Source organism: Nicotiana tomentosiformis, chromosome 5 (genome assembly GCF_000390325.3).
Source record: "Nicotiana tomentosiformis chromosome 5, ASM39032v3, whole genome shotgun sequence".
Lineage (NCBI taxonomy): Eukaryota > Viridiplantae > Streptophyta > Magnoliopsida > Solanales > Solanaceae > Nicotiana > Nicotiana tomentosiformis.
The window spans coordinates 6,191,654-6,209,424 of record NC_090816.1 but is presented as its reverse complement, the minus strand read 5'-3'; the positions used below and the strand labels follow the sequence as shown (position 1 = coordinate 6,209,424).

At 37.9% G+C, this 17,771-nt stretch overlaps 1 protein-coding gene across 2 annotated transcripts in view; it reads right to left on the bottom strand.

Moving 5' to 3' along the window:
- LOC104091044 (DNA repair protein RAD50) overlaps positions 1-17,771 on the bottom strand; it is a 34,917-nt gene continuing 17,146 nt past the window's right edge. For both annotated transcript variants that reach the window (XM_070201936.1, XM_070201937.1), the window contains 13 exons: positions 16,896-17,025; positions 16,586-16,795; positions 14,897-15,105; positions 14,502-14,703; positions 3,911-4,080; positions 3,513-3,837; positions 2,836-2,961; positions 2,689-2,741; positions 1,355-1,505; positions 935-997; positions 600-733; positions 381-509; positions 1-243 (listed from right to left, as the gene is read on the bottom strand). In XM_070201936.1, the coding sequence (XP_070058037.1) occupies positions 204-243; positions 381-509; positions 600-733; positions 935-997; positions 1,355-1,505; positions 2,689-2,741; positions 2,836-2,961; positions 3,513-3,837; positions 3,911-4,080; positions 14,502-14,703; positions 14,897-15,105; positions 16,586-16,795; positions 16,896-17,025 (1,942 nt within the window). In that variant the 3' untranslated portion in view covers positions 1-203. The remainder of the gene's footprint in view (positions 244-380; positions 510-599; positions 734-934; positions 998-1,354; positions 1,506-2,688; positions 2,742-2,835; positions 2,962-3,512; positions 3,838-3,910; positions 4,081-14,501; positions 14,704-14,896; positions 15,106-16,585; positions 16,796-16,895; positions 17,026-17,771) is intronic.

Here is a 17,771-nt window from a genome sequence, read left to right as displayed (position 1 = left end):
TTCAATGATAAGTGGCTCAGCATAAATCATTTTACATTAAATAATTTACAGAGTACATAATACAAGAAAGAGCAGATTAAATATATAACCATGGAAAAATGAGATTGTTCTATTCAGTTTCCGTATGCTGGACTAGTAGTTTATCAGTATGTACTAAGTCAAGCATGAAGCGTCTACTGCCGGAGACTGAAACCCCTGTGATCTCAATCAAATATTTCCTGAGCTTCAATTATGCTGTGCTGGCTGAAAAAAAAAAGGGGGGGGGGGGGGGGGTTGTTAAAAGATGCAGGATATTGATAATAAGCAAATAGAATTCACCAGGCAGAGTATATTAAAAAGTGCCATAGATCAAGAAGGAAATGGTAACCACTGAGACTTACTGGTCATCTTTTGTAATGCGATAATACTTTTCTGCATGCTGGCGCTGGCCAATATATTGAGCAAAGCGCTCGTCATGTGTAATGACAATTAATTGGAAGTTTTCTTGACCTTTCCTGTCCTCCATAATTCTGGTGATATCGAAGGACCAAAAGAGGCAACTCTAAAGAATCTATATTGAAAAAGAGCTCACAATTAATAAATGAACACCAAGCACATACCTTAAGAGAGCTGCTGCAAGACTCTCACTGTTGGGGCCATCTAGGTTTGTGGTTGGTTCATCCAGTGCGAGAATTCCGCAGTTGAGACAAAACGTTTCAGCCAATGCCAATCTTATAATAAGTGATGCAAGGACCTGAAGAATAACAACGCTTTCAGTAAACAACTGAAAAAGAGTCCAGTAAAAGTTTTTTTTTTTGGGGGGTGGGTGGGGGTTTTTGGGGGGGGGGGGGGGGTAGGAGGCAAAGCAGAGGGAAAGGACATGGTCAAACCAAAGCTTTTATTGGCATATAAATTAAGTGAACACGTGAAAGAAAAAAATGAGATGATTGATCACCTTTTGGCCAGCGCTACACCTCCCTCGCATCTCTAGCTCAGTATCACCAGTTTGCATCAAAACCTGTGAATCACAAGCATTTGTTTTAAAAAGGAAAACTGAAAGAAGTCAGACAAACATTCAGGGGCTTCAAGCGTGAAGCGCACAATTTACCCACAAAAAAAACCCTAATATACGGGGATTTAGTACTTACACATCAAGATTAATTTCAACGTCCACTTTACCCCTTGCCAACCACAAGGTGGATTTTAATTGGATTTATTCTTTACAGCCTTTACCATGTTCGAGTATACATAGGGAAATATCTTTCACATTAGAACTACTTCTATTCATCCCACCTTCTCAAATACCATCGCATATTAAATTCTTTCAGCTGATAAAGAAAACACTACATAGCAGGCTTTAAAGATAGTTTAGTACCCTATAGCTGTAGGATCGAGTACCAGAACCTTCGGAATCTGAATGAATGCTTATGTAATCTATGTCCTGGCCCCTGTAAGTCTGCTGCCACAGTTCCCTGATAATCTTATTGATCTCTTCCATTTTCATTGTATGGAAGCGCATCAGTGCTCTGAAACAAGAGAAAAAAAATAGAACATTGAAAGTATTTAATTCCATATATGATTAAGTACAGGAGACGCCTGAAAAGAGTACGACATAGAAAAATGGTCATCGTCTGGATAAGACACAATTTTTTTCAAAAAAGAAAAGGGACGGGAGCTCGAAAAGTTGGATACGGAATTAAATTTTGTACAACGTTGATCTAGGAAACTAACGTTACATGACCTAGGGAGATGCATGTAAAGAGTAGGACCTGTACAGAGATTTGAGAATGAATTGCTTTATTATTCCGTCAAGTATGTTGGGGTTTAAAGCAAAAATATACAATTGTGTTTTAAGTCTTAAGTATAGAGTTTGTTCTATCCTTAAATGATCAACCACACCACGGAATGTATGGTGTTCCCTATGCAATAAGAATGTTTAACAATGGCTTTCCTCTGCCAAGCAAATAATAACTCAAAAGCAGAACTTGGCATGCAGTAGTAGATACCCAAAGTATCAAAGACGAGGCTTCATATCTAATGGTTGACTTCAAAACGAACAAAAAAATGATTGATATCACTTGGGTGTACTTTTCAAACCTACCTTTTTGAATGAAGTTCTTTCTTTAAACGAAGAAAAGACACAAGGGTAGCGACCTTAAGGTTTTGGTCTGTGGTAAAAGTGCAGCTCGTGATTTGTGTATGAGTTCGAACCATGATACACACAAAAGCCCAGTATTTAAGTAGAAGAGTAGGGCAGGTCCATTATCCACTGAGTTTAGAACCGTGCGCTAGCTGACCCTAGGAGATTTCTTGGTTATCAAAAAGAAGAAAAGAAAGGACCTGTAGATAGCAATGTAACAAAACATTCTCTTCTTCTTCTCCTCCTCAGTACTAAGGAAAAAGAGGTAAATGATTCAACAAAGAGTAAACAAGACTACATTAATGCAATCTCCCTTAAATTTTTAACTCACTAACAAAAAAAAAGGTAATAACAGAATTTTTTTTAGAAAAAAGTATTGAAAAAATATGTGCTCCATTCGTGAAAATACAACATATTTGAACTATTCCAATTAATATAGTCTTTGAATATTCTTTAACAAGTTAGAAGAAAAATGTTTGAGTGCTAGAACCACATGCTGTCTGTGAGAATGCACGTAAACTTATATAAAGTACAGAAAGAATCTAATAGCTAAAGTACAAAGAGCTCACTTGTCAAGGGCATTGTAATATCTGTCCAGATCCTTGTTTGCCATCTCCGTAGTCTGTCCAAAAGTACATTAATGACACTATTAGATACTCTAATGCCATAAATAACTAAGTAATTAGCTTCATTGCACCAATGGACTAAGATATCACCTTCAGCTGGATTAACTGATCAAAATAGCGTTTGTCAATATCCTTGTACTGTGCCTGCTTAAGATCAACTTTGTTCTTGGAAATGCTGCTTTGATAAACAGATAGGGTACCATGGCACTTGTTTAACTGCAATAAGAAAAATCATGTAAATTCAAAAGACAATAGATTGCCACATGAATCTAAACATGTGCAGTGCTTTACTGAAAGATAGGAATATCAAAGCAATGAAAGTGTGAGTGAACAGTCAGGAGGAATGACACCTACCAAGGAATCAAGGAATAGTATCCAAGAGAAATATCGAATAAAAACTACAGCACTCACTATGTAGCTGATGCAAGTTATTTGATGATAATGCGTGATAAACTACTTTGAACTTGTTTCTAATCCGCGTTGCTGAAGCTCAATTGTGTCTAGAAAGAATCCACTTTCAGACACACTACTGTTGTAGCTAGAAGAATTAAATTAACTAGACCAGATTATAGACCTTTAAAGTTGAACTCTCCATCATGGTTAAGCTTGTATATTTTCCAACCTTTTCTGAAAGAAATATGGAAGCAAGAAGAGAAAATTCCCGAGCGTAACACATCCATCTAAAGTCAAAAGGTACCAAATGATGTCTATCGGTTATTTATACCAAAACTGTATTCGAACTCATTCACAAATTGATCAATTCATACCTCAGAAAGTAGCTTCTCTCTTTCATGTGAAAGCTTTTTAAGCTCAGCCTCAATAGTGGAGAGGCCACCCATCTTCAGCACTTTATCTTCCAGTAATTCAATCTCACGGGTGAGCTTATCAACTTCAGCCTTAGTTTTCCTATAGTTCAAGTTATCCTCAATGTTGCGTCTCAAACTGTCCTGGTTCTGCATTAAAGCATTACTTTTCGCCACTTCAGCCGAAATCTCTTGCTTTCTGGACTCACAATTTTGAAGCTGAGATTCTGACAGGCTTCGCTTGTCCTGCAGTTCATTCAATTTTTGTTCTTTCTTTAACTCATAATACCTGCAGCACAAAACTAATTTCAATATCACCGGTTAAAGAATAATCTTCATTCCATCTAATTTATTGGACATACTCTCTAATTTTGGAGGTAATCTTCTTAAGTTCATCTACATCTTGTTGATAATGTCTTCTAATTTCTGCCTGCTCTTCCAACTCCTTGCTAAGTTTTGTTTTCAGATTTTGGTAGTCCCTAAAGTGCTTGTCCTTTTCCTTCGACAAGGGACCAACAGCCTCTGCAAGATGCTGAAGTTCACAATTATAAACAAATGCAATGTGGACTAGGAATCCATACTGTTTCTAGTTTTAAAAAGTAGACATTAAAGTACATGTAAAGTAGATTCATGCAACAACATCAAAGATAGGCCTGCGATGGGTTGGATCAATTAACAAGAAAGCAACAAAAATACAATTATGAATAAAGTCTGTCTGAAATCAACTTGTGTGAAACGAAATTTCTAAGAGCACAGATGTTTTTTCATCTATAAAGTGCTTTTTGACCTGGCACATGCACAAAGGACTTCATAATTCCCAAAGAATAAAGTTGCAAACTACTCTGAGTTGCAAAATGGCAAGCACCAAAGGATGTGGAAATGGACCAAGTTTGTCCAAGGATCCTCCAAGTATTTTATAAAGCACACAGGACCAAAACTACCATGACAGACTAGAAAATTCCACGTATATTTCTGACATCTCCTTAATGCTTTCCTTTTCGAAGGACAGAAGCCGGAATAATCAAGCACACATTCTCCATGCAGAATGGTAGTTTGTCCTATAACATCCATTAACCACAAATGCATCACACTAAACAAATATATTAGCAAAACACTGTGGAAGTTTGGCAAATTAAAAGGTCCGAAAAATTGAGATATCAGGAGCCTAATAGATAGCTGGCTGGAACAAAAGATAGCTAAGTTCCAGAAGCAGCTTTGGAGGACCATTCCTTTGAGTATTCTCTGGACCATTTGGAATGAAAAAGATAGTGCCTGTTTTGAGAATAACAAGAGTCAAATTTCTAGAATTAAGAACTTATGTCTGCATAATCTATTTTTCTGGTGTAATAGGTGTTTATTAGAAAGTATGGATCAGTACTTGGAATTTTTGACTCTGCCAGGAAATATGTAATAGGGAGCTATTTATAGGTGTCTGTTTTGTTTTGTACTATTGTCTACCTTCTTGGTACATTCTTTTAATCATACTTTACCCCATGGATAAAGTAATATTTACCTCAACGCTCTTGTTAGTTTACAGATATGTATAGTGTAGTCTTGTCCCACATTGGAAGAGGAGTAATATCTCCTTGTAGTGTATAGCTATAAATAGGGACCTCCTGTATTGTATTTAAACATTTAATATCAATAATATATTTTCTCCCGTACTTTCTCACATGGTATCAGAGCATTAGTGAGAAACCCGTCGATGTGCATCATTCCAGCGACTTCCGGGAAGAAAAACCTCTTCGCCGTGCAATTTTCCGGCGACTTAGAAGGTTGTCCGTAAGCAAATCACTTTCTGTTGGTGTTGTGCAAAAACCAACACCAACACAAGACTCCTCAGGCTCCGGCGACCAAACTCCAGTCAACCCCACTGGAAAACACACGTCCACGCGCCCTCACGTGCCGGGAAAAATAAAATTCCGGCGAGATCTGAGTCACACGCCGGTGCGTGAACACTGTTCCGGCCAGATTTTGAAAAAGTTCCAGTTGAACAGTAGGATCACCTGGTAATTTCGATCCTACCCTCACTGGTTTTGTTTCATTCCGACCACTTTGAGTTTTTCCGTCAGCTACAGTAGATTCCGGTGAGATACAGTGTTTCCAGCGCAGAACAGTGTTCTGTTTTCCTGCCGTAAACAGTGTCTTTCAAGCTATTTCTTCAGTTTTCTTACAGGATTTACTTATTTCTACTATTTCAAGTTAACCCTACTACTACAAATTGTAGCGACATGGAAACCGATGCTTTGAATAGTCGGATGGTTTCTTTAGCAGATTATATTGAGTTCCTTCAGTACAAAGCATGTAAGCAGACATCTCGTAGCGACATGGGAACCGATACTTTGAATAGTAGGATGGTTTCTTTAGCAGATTATATTGAGTTCCTTCAGTACAAAGCATGTAAGCAGACATCTTCTGAGATAGCTTCTGTTGTTCAAACAGGTAATAGAGTGACTTGTTTCTCCCAATCTTCATCCTCTGAGTCTTGGGTCATTGATTCAGGTGCATCAGATCATATTTCTGATAACAAATCTCTTTTCACTACTATTTCTTATTCTCAATCTCTTCCAAAAGTCACAATGGCCAATGAGTCTCAAACCATGGCAACTGCAATAGGTCAAGCAAGCTCACTTCCTTCCTTACCTTTAGATTCAGTCATTTATGTTCCCAATAGTACATTTAATCTCATAGCTGTTAGTCGCTTAGCCAAATCACTTAAATGCGTTGTTTTATTTCTTGATGACCATGTTTTTATACAGGAACGCAGTACGGGGCGGATCATTGGTACTAGGTATGAATCAAATGGACTTTATTACCTTATCCTTGCTAAATCACATGGACTCACATCTTGTCTTCCTTCTACAACTTGTCGTGTTACTGATTCACCAGATTTATTACATAAACGGTTAGGACAGCCCAGTCTGTCAAAACTTCAGAAAATGGTATATGGTTTATCTCACTTGTCAGCTCTAGAGTGTGAGTCATGTCAGCTCGGTAAGCATACTCGCTCCCATTTCCCTCGGCGTCTTGATAATCGAGCAGAGTCACATTTTACTTTAGTCCATTCAGATGTTTGGGGTCCTAGTCGGGTCAGTTCCACCTTGGGATTCCGCTACTTTGTCAGTTTCATTGATTATTATTCCAGGTGCACTTGGATATTTTTGATAAAAAATCGATCTTAGCTGTTTTCTATTTTCCAGACCTTCCACGCTGAAATTCAAAATCAATTTGGGGTTTCTATTCGCACATTTCGTAGTGATAATGCCCGAGAGTATTTGTCTTCCCCATTTCAGCAGTTTATAAAATCTCATGGGATTATTCATCAAACATCTTGTTCGTACACATCTCAACAAAATGGGGTAGCTGAAAGAAAGAATAGACATCTTATTGAAACTGCTTGTACCCTACTCATACAATCTCATGCTCCGTTGCGTTTTTGGGGAATGTAGTTCTTACATCTTGGTATCTTATTAATCGTTTGCCATCTTCAGCTATCCAGAACCAAGTTCCATTCTATGTCATGTTTCCCCACTTACCTTTGTTCTCTCTTCCACCCCGTATCTTTGGAAGCACTTGTTTTGTCCATAACCTTACTCCAGGAATATATAAGTTAGCTCCTCGTGCTCTTAAGTGCGTATTTCTGAGTTTATCGAGAACACAAAAGGGGTATCGATGCTACTCTCCTGATCTCCAGCGGTACCTTATGTCCGCTGATGTTACCTTCTTTGAAACCCAATCATACTTCACAGGTTCAGGTCATCACTTACATATTTCTGAGGTACTACCAGTTTCATCCCCACTATGTTGGTTTAAGTTACCATCGCCTGTCGTCACCTCATTATGCTTTTATATCTTCTTTGTCCACTGTTTCTATCTCTAAGTCTACAGGTGAGGCACTATCTCATCCAGGATGGCGACATGCTATGATTGACGAGATATTTGCTTTACATGTGAGTGGTACTTGGGAGCTTGTTCCTCTTCCTGCAGGTAAGTCTACTGTTGGTTGTCGTTGGGTTTATGCAGTCAAAGTCGGCCCGGATGGCCAAGTTGATCGGCTTAAGGCTCGTCTTGTTGCAAAACGATATACTCAGATTTTTGGGCTTGATTATAGTGATACTTTCTCTCCTGTGGCTAAAGTAGCATATGTTCGTCTCTTTTTGTCTATGGTTGTTGTACGTCATTGGCCTCTTTATCAGTTAGACATTAAGAATGTTTTTCTCCACGGCGATCTTGAGGAAGAAGTTTATATGGAGCATCCACCTGGTTTTGTTGCTTAGGGGGAGTTTAATGGTTGTGTGTGCAGATTGCGCAAGTTACTATATGGTTTGAAACAGTCCCCTCGAGCTTGGTTTGGTAAGTTCAACGCAATTATTCAGGAGTTCGGCATGATTCGTAGTGAGGCTGATCACTCTGTGTTTTATCGGCATTCTGCTCCTAATCTGTGTATTTATCTAGTGGTTAATGTTGATGATATTGTTATTACTGGCAATGATCAGGATGGTATTACTAATCTGAAGCAACATCTCTTTCAGCTAAAGATCTGGGCAGATTGAAGTATTTTATAGGTATTGAGGTCGCTCAGTCTAGCTCAGGTATTGTTATTTCACAGCGGAAGTATGCCTTAGACATTCTTGAGGAGACTGGAATGATGGGTTGCAGACCTATTGACTTTCCTATGGATCCAAAATTCTAAGCTTCTGCCTGGACACGGGGAGCCTCTTAGAGACCCTACGAGATATAGGAGGTTGGTTGGCAAATTGAATTACCTCACAGTGACTGGACCTGACATTTCTTTTCCGGTGAGTGTTGTAAGTCAGTTTATGGATTCTCCGTGTGATAGTCACTGGGATGCAGTTGTTTGCATTCTTTGGTATATAAAGTCAGCTTCAGGCAAAGGATTACTATTCGAGGATCGAGGCCACGAGCAGATTGTTGGGTACACAGATGATGATTGGGCAGGATCACCTTTTGATAGACGTTCTACGTCTGGATATTGTGTTCTAGTAGGAGGTAACTTGGTCTCGTGGAAGAGCAAGAAACAGAATGTAGTTGCTCGATCTAGCGCCGAAGCCAAATATCGGGCCATGGCTATGGCGACGTGTGAGTTAGTTTGGGTCAAGCAGTTGCTCAATGAGTTAAAGTTCGAAGAAATCAGCAAGATGGAACTAGTGTGTGATAGCCAAGTTGCTCTTCATATTGCGTCAAATCCGGTGTTCCATGAGAGGACTAAACACATTGAGATCGACTGTCACTTTGTCAGAGAAAAAATACTTTCAGGAGATATTATTACAAAGTTTGTAAAGTCGAATGATCAACTAGCAGATATTTTCACTAAGTCTTTTACTGGTTCTCGTATTAGCTACATGTGTAACAAGCTCGGTACATATGATGTGCATGCACCGGCTTGAGGGGGAGAGTTAGTTTACAGATATGTATAGTGTAGTCTTGTCCCACATTGGAAGAGGAGTAATATCTCCTTGTAGCGTATAGCTATAAATAGGGACCTCTTGTATTGTATTTAAACATTTAATATCAATAATATATTTTCTCCCGTGCTTTCTCACAGTTCTCAAAGAATTTTCAGCTAAGCTAAGCACATGAAACAACATTTAGCATAATTCATGAACTTGCAAAAAGGTTTTCATTTTCCAACATTTTTAGAATATTTCAAATTGTTTTAAGGCGAAAGACAAACTTTTCAAACCCCATAAAATTTTGGTATAATTCATATACTTGCATTAAGTTTTTCAATAACATCATTCTAGAACTATTAGCTTAGTTCATATACATGCATACAGGTGTCATATACATGCAAATTATTTTGTTTGTGGCAAATTCAAACACGTGAGGTGCGCCTGACACACAAATTTTCCATTATCAATGTCGTTGCAGACATAATTAAATAAATAAAAATGCACCCTCTTTAACAACTTAAAACTTTTAGATGAGATGATCAAACAATTCGACATGGAAGCAGAGTAAGCAATGATCTTGGGTTCAAGTATCATCGCCACCTATTGTAAAAAATATTTCTATGTGCTTGGCCTAAGAAAAGGAATCAGGCCGGCACGTAAGAGACCATGTTGAGACATATTAGATAAATTCAAGTATAATCTCTATAACAATTTAAACTTCAAATGAGGTGGCCACACAATTAAACATATATTGTGGAAGAATAGTCAACATCCAACATATAAGAATAACTTGCATCTTAAAACAATAACCTACTCTTTATCTTGTGGTAGACAACCATAAACAATTGACAAAATCCTCACGGGACATATGAATCATGTTGATAGAATGTGTAGTGCTATAGGACAAACCACAATAATGGTAATTGTAAAGAAAATGGAACTTGGACCTAATTCAACCCAAAAGCTAGCTCATGAAGTTAGTACTATACCATATAAGGAGACTAGTCCCATATCCCACAACCAACGTGGGACAACTTTAACATCCCCACATGTCGGGCCTACCAATAGGCGTTGATACCAACAACAAAAAACCCAATGTAATCCCACAAGTGGGGTCTGAGGAGGGTAGTATGTACGCAAACCTGACTCGGATGCGGGTATCTGGTCCGAGTGCGGATCTAGAGGTCGGATCCTTTATAATTAAAATTTTAAGATTCGGGGATACGAGATCCAAATACGAACACGAATACGGGAACAGGGATTTGGGAAAAAAAAATCAAAATTCTAAAATAGATTTATAAAAATATACTAAAAATTATAAGAGATATTTTGTGGAAAACTTGTTTGTAGGTTGTGGAAAACTTTGTCGTATGCATCAAAAACCTTTTATGCTCAATATTACCAAGCAATTAGAGTTGTGAAGAAAAGTTCCAAGATTTCATAGACATCAAATTTTTTCAATAGATATTCACAAAGATTATTGACATATTTTTTCTTTTTTAATAAGTCTCGATTGGCAGTTCTAGTTCTTGATATTTGTCTCTCCTTTCAACCTCACAAGTCCAATTTAACAAAGACTACGTAACTTCACAAGGAGTCCAAGCATGTTTCTCGTTCGGAGCTTCTCTCATCACAAAATCACCAACCCTTATCTTTGAGATCAACTCTAACTTTAAAAAGGGATGGAGCCTCCTCATCCAATGCAAAAAAGCAAGGTGTGAAGGTAGTATCTTTCATGTCGAACACAAGCCTTTTTCTTTTTTGATAAGGTAAATTGTATTAATCAAAAGGGAGAAAAAACTCCCGTATACAAGAAGTATACCAAAAAGTAGAGTGTCGAACACAAGCCTTTATGTGGTGTAAACACCTATTTTAGGAAATTATCATAATCACTTAAGCACTTAGGCTGCATGAGTTATGCCTTTACCCTACTTGTTCTCTCTCTCTTTCTTGCATCTTGTTCTTTAACTCTCTTTCTTCCTTATATAATTTGCTAATTTGGGAGTTTTCCCCTATTCTAGCTCAATAAAAAAAAAATTACAAATCACACCTCAACGTCTCCTTATATGGTTTTGGACAATCCTTAACTCATGAGCTAGCTTTTGGTTAAGTTAACCCCAAGGATCATTTTCTTAACAAGGTATTAGAGCTAGGCTTATTGCAATTCTTGGTTTACCCGATGTTAAGCTCCCATGTTATATTGTCATGCTCCAGATGTCTAGTCTTACGCGTCCGAAGATGTTATAAGTCCCACATTAGTTGTGGGATGGGTAATTGGTCTTCTTATATCGTTTTGGGTAATCCTCACCTTATGAGCTAGCTTTTGGAGTTGAGTTAGGTCCAATATTCATTTTCTTAACTTACATAGAGGAAATTGATGCCCAAATGGAAAATTATAACAACAATGGTTGGGCATTATAGTTAAGGCAATAGCAGATTGAGGGAAAGAAAATTTCATAATAGGTATGACTATTGAAAAACTAATGGTGCATGCATATCCACCTTTGAGTTGAGAAACTGTGAAGCGGTTTGGATATTGTAATTGCATTAAGTTTCAGTCAATCTTGTATCTACTTCATACATTTTGTGGTTTACATTTCAAAAGATTTTTACATTCTTATTTTAAGAAAAAGAGTTCATTTCTTAGTTCTTGTTTTTCTCACTTTAAAGATAATTGTATTTCCTCTTGTAAAATAAAAAAGTTAATTTCTTAGTATTTGCTTTTTTTCACTTTAAAGAGAATTGCATTTCCTCTTGTAAAATAATGAGAAACGAAGGAAATAAGACTCTTTTGGCACGATTTAGATGTTAGGGTTTTATTTTTTAATACTTCTAGTTATATATATATATATGGAGAACTAGCACACCGAAGAAAGTAGCATTTTTGACTAGGTATGCTGGTGTTGCATGTCAAAAAAGCATAGGCAGGATATGGATCATCGTTTTTTTAGATGGTAACATATTTCATTAGGATTAAAAAAAAAAAAGTAGGTCTCAGCACAAAGATAGTGCTAAGAGAAACAAGCCCGAGTTATAAGACTTCCAAAAAGGTAAAAAACAAGCAAAAGACAAGTCTTGTGTCAGTTAAAAGGACCCGATGTGATCAACTAAGGACTCTACATCTTGAACTAAGCTTCTTTACACCAGAAATGAAACAAAAATATACTATTCATTTTGATCTTCTGTTCAGCTTTCGCTTAATTTTCAAAGCATCTGGAGTTTCTTTCCAACCAAACTGTAGAGGATATGGATCATCTTTTATATTGCAAGTTTGCTAGAGAATGTGGGCCTTGCTATTTACAACATTCAAACATCATGTTGGTGCACCCTAGAAAAGTAGCGGAAATGATGGCATGGTGGAGCTCGAGATCGTCTGAAAAGAGGGGGGGGGGGGGAAAGGACAGCACATTTTTGCATATTTTCGGTCCTGTGAAAGGAACGAACTTTTGACGGAGTAGAAAGTCCAAAATCGAGGGTCAAGAGTTCTCTTTAATTTCTTTAATACTTTTGGTGTAAAGGGAAATAACATTTTTTGCAGAAAGCTGGTTAGACTTTTGGGAGGCTTGATGTCTACGACAGTGTTTTGGAGAGCGAGAAGCGGAAAAAAGCGAGGAGGCCTTGCTTCACCTAAGCGAGAAGCGTGAAGCGAGGCGCGCGCTTTTTTCATGTGAAGCGCAATATAACACATAAATAAAAAAAATTAAATAGGCATAGATAAATGACCAAGAACTCAATAAAAGTAACATATTAAGCAAATGTTTCAATTATAAATTAAGAAGTAAATAATAGATACTAAAACTAGATAGTCAATAATCCTCAAAAGTCATAACATATTAAGCAAATGCAAAACCAAATCACAATAGGAACTGTTAAAACATGGCATAACAGTGAACAGCAGAAAACAGAGCAGTGAACAGCAGAAATTAAAAAAAAAAAAAACAGAGCACAAGCATAAATTAGAAAACAGGGGTGAACAAAGAAATAAGAACTGAAAAAAATAGAAAAGAAGAAAAGAACAGAGGAGAGAAGTCGAACAGTGAAGTGAGTGAACAGCAGAAATTAAAAACATCAGAGCACAAGCATAAAACAGGGCAGAACAGATAAATAAGAACTGAAAAAAATAGAAAAGAAGAGAAAGAGAAGAAGATAAAAGAGGAGAGGAGTCGAACAGTGAACAGTGAAGCCGAGAAAATCAGAAGAGGAAGAGAAGAGAAGAAAGAACTGAAGGAGAAGAAGAGAAACTTACCTGAAGAGCAGAAGAGAAAAAGTCGAAGGTTGCAGTCGTCGCTTGCAGCAGAGAAGCAGATGTTTGGAAGAAGTGTGTGCAAGTATTTGCAATTTTTTTTTTTAAGAAAACCCTAGGTAGCCCGCTGGACCTCGCTTAAGCGAGCTTTTCTGCGCTTTTTTCATCGCCTCGCTTTTCGCTTTTTAGGGTGAAGCGTGCGCTTATTTACCAATGCTGCGCTTTAGGGCAGAAAGGCGCAGACCCCTCACCTCGCCTCGCTTCTGTGCTTTAAGCGAGAAGCGTGCGCTTTTAATAACATTGGTCTACGATTTTACACACTCTTATAAAAAGGCAACCTAGATGAATAGATGTTGGAAATCCGGGGAGGAATAGCACTCAATCACACATTGAAGACAAGTGGAGGAAAATATAATTCTATTACTTCTCTCAACTTGACTCAAATAAATTGACTATACAACACCATCAGCAAACAGGAAAAAAAAAGTCAGCCATACAACATACGTATTTACAGGTATTAGTCTAACATGTACCTAGTCAAGTACATGTTTCATAATCAGTTCTACAACTCTACTTTTTCCTAGTACATGTACAAGCCAATAAACTAATTCATGAATTACGTAAGACGTAAGTAAAATTCATGTATCACAGAAAATCTAAAACATCGTTTCTTCTTCCAACATAAGGTTCAATCTCCAACATGGAGACTATGATAGGCAATGCTGGTTGAGCCATTCTCATTTGTTGTAAATAGTTTTCGACACACTTGGTATGGCATCAACAAAATGATACTTGACTTATCAAAAGAAAAAAAACAGGTTTCTCACTGTAGAACAGATCTGGACTTTTACTTGGGTATTGGAAGGATGCTAGGTTACCAAAGTGGGCAAGGCAAGTGGCAGATAAGGGGAGAGAAGGCTCCAAGCATCAGGCTTCTCTCTGAATTTAACTAATGGTTACAGGTGCATGTCACGTGAGCCATTCTCTCAATAACTTTTTTAACCAAAAGCATATCAGTTTTAAGGTGTCATGAGTGGTCCTTGCAAGGTTTGATACGCAAGGAACAAACGTGGAGCAAGTTGTAGAGGTGAGGGATTACGGGCGCTATTTTCATGTAACTCTCAGTACACTGCTCTTTTAAAAGACTCCATGAAAACAAATACATGTTAGGGAGCAAAACAACTCGTCCCTTCAAAGAACGAATTAAAGAAGAAGACTATAAACATTTGAATGCAATTGGCTAGCTAAATGCAACTATGATAACCATGAACCTAATAAAAACCGTGAAAGGATTACCTTCTCTTCAAGCTCAACTTTATTTTTCTGCTCCACCAAGTCATCCAATTCCTCTTCTGCCCTTTTAACATTGTTCAATTTGTTTGCTGCTTGCGTCTTCTCTTCCCTTACAGTAAACCATCTTAATTGGAAACTTGAAAACTCATTTTCCATGTACCTCCGATCATCTTTCAGTTTCTCCACTTCCGAAGACAAATTTTCCCTGGTTGTCAGTTATAGGACAGTGATAAAAGTTACAGTCTAAGGCATAATTTTGTATTACTACAATTTAGGTGCTGACTCCCCTAGCTATTAAAAATTCAAATACAAGAGTTTACCAAATGATCAGAAATTTGGTCCAACATACAGAAAAGAAGAAAAAAGCAGCACTTTAGCAGACAGGAAGAATAATATACCTTTTGCTCTGCAGTTCATCCAATTCCGATTGAATTTCCTCCATAGATCTTATGCCTTGCCCACGGATATCAAGACCATAATCCAAATCATCGACTTGCTTCTGCAGAGTTTGAATTTCTTGGAAAAGCCTGTCAGATGTTTCTACAGGTTGTATTAGCGCATCAACTGCATCCTTCTCAGCCTTTATCTGAGCCAAGACACCCAAAACCTGCTAGCAAAAAGGATTATTATGTACAATCAAAAAGAGTTAATGGACTATCTGAATGATCATTATTTCCCCTTCTCTTGCACGCTCTGAGGAACGTGCGCCCTCACTAATAGCATTATTTGATTGACTTCATTACTTACAAGTTACAACCTACATAGTCATGCTAGGTTGCATGCTCTGCTAAAGCTGAACCACAAAGAGAGAGTAGTGGTGACTGAGTTATCGCTCATCAAAATTGGATCTCCAAAAGAAGCTAACTTGGGAATTTTTAGAGCAGTGATCACCACTTAGGGAAGCCAATGCCCGAGTTTATCAACTCCTCCTAAAATATTTCGTTGTTTTATCAAATCTTTTTGAAATGATTCTAGATCCAAGAAAACCAGAACTCGATAAAAATAGACCAACTCTCTGCCAAATCCCAAGCAGCATAATAAGAATGGTGCAATAAAAACAACTTAAATAGATAATGAGAAATCATGTGGATGAGAAATATGTAATATAGTGAAATAAGCATGGAAAACATCATAAGAGAAACCAGCAATATTAATAAGATGCCAAAAGTTAGTCTTGTATTGTGAGCATGAATTCCGAGACAAGATATACAGCTGATATATGTAAGCATATTTGTCTTTGCAAACAAGAACATAGACTACATGAGGCCAATTATTAGTGTTAACATTACCAAAGGATGACGGACATCCTCCCACATCTATTCTCCATGCATAGATGTATGTAACAAGAAATTGGTCATAGGATGTATTTCCTTAGGAACAGGTATCTTATCCATTTTGCTGAGTCCTACTGTAGCATCTCTACTGAGAGATGGGGGAGACTCAGAAAACAAAAGGAGGAAGATCAAATTATGTTGAAAAAGGTGGGGGGAAAAACCAAAATGGTGCAGGTGGGACAAACAAGCTAAGTTGCTCGGACTCGGGTACAGGTGTCTGATACAGGTGCGAATCTAGAGGTTGGATCCTTCATGATCTAAATTTTAAAATTCGGGGCTACGGATACGTGTGCGGGGATTCGAAAATGATTCAAATATCTCAAAATAGAGTTATAAAAATATGCCAAAATTATGATACATTATGTGGAAAACTTACATGGTGCTTGTAGAGTGCAGAAAGTTTCTCTTTTATTCCCAATTTCACCCTAGCATTTGTATTAATTTTAGAAATCATTGTATCTGTCTCAAACTTCTCCGTTGATTTTAGTCAAAGTGCCCAAAATCGATTGAGCAGATCCGGTACCTATCCATACCCACACCCACGTTGTGTCGACACGGGTGCGGCACCAAAACTGAAAAGTCCGAGCAACTTAGCAAATAAGTCATTACTAAAACAGAAAAGGTGGGGATGAAAGCCAAAATGGTGCAGGTGGGCCAAACAGGTCGTTACTTCAGCAGTCACAGTAACAGTTCCAATATATGACTGGTAAAGTCTCAATACTAGAAAATAAAATATAAAGGATCTGAAATTACATCATCAAGAGCCTGATTTTTGTGATCTAATTCTTCATTTAGTTCATTCAGGTTCTTCTCTGCTAGAGGAATTGATTCCTTTCCAACTTTGAGATACTCTTCATAAACCAAACGAAGCTTGTCTAACTGTTGGAAACGAGAATCAGCATTTGAAGAATCCATAGCTAATACTTTAATATGTTCAGCAGAGCTAGCAGCTTTCACTCGTTGCTGCAATTCATAAACAAAAAATGAGTCAGGACAGTAGTAGTCAGAAGATGACTCTCCAAAAGAACTGGAAAGAATGACAAAATAGAGGTAAAAGAAAGACCTTCTTAACAAATTCATCCTCCTCTTCAGCAGAGAACGGACGCTCACAGCAAGGGCAAATGTGATGAGCACGAGCAACTCTTTCAAATGGATCAAACATTTGCCGCATACCATCGGCAATGTTGTACTTGCTGCATATCATCACATGAAATTTGAAAAAACAAAATCTAAGCATTTTTTTTGATAAGGTAAATTGTATTAATCAAAAGGGAGAGAACTCCCGTATACACGAAGTATACCAAAGACGTAGAGAATTTACATCAGAACATGATTCTCTACAAAAACAACGTCCAATCTTCTATACAAGTAGGGGCTAAATGAGTGCACCAAAAAGCGATCAAAGATAAAAGACTATTCTTAAGATGTGAAAAAGGAGACTCAATCTCCTCAAAAGCTCTCCTATTTCTCTCCCCCCATACTACCCACATGAGAGCTAACGGGGCGAACTTCCACGCCTTCTGCTTTCTTCTTCTACGAAAACCGCCTCAGCTATGTAACATTTCCTTTACAGTGCTTGGCATCACCCATTGAACACCAAAAAGATTCAGGATTGCCCTCCACAAAGCAGAGGACACAGGGCAATGCAACATAAGGTGATCAACTTCGTCCCCTAAGCTTTTGCACATGTAGCACCAACTAACAAGTGTAATTCCCCTCTTTCAGAGATTTTCAGCAGTCAAGATCACTCCCCTTGCCGCTAGCCATGCAAAAAAGCACACCTTCGTGGGCGCCCTAGGAATCCAAATCGAGGAGTATGGAAAAGTGGTCTCCTCTCTCACCAACATACTCTGGTAAAAAGGACTTTACGGTGAACAAATCATCGCCACGCAAGCCCCATCTCCAAGAGTCACAGGATGGCTCAAGCCTGTCTTGCCCG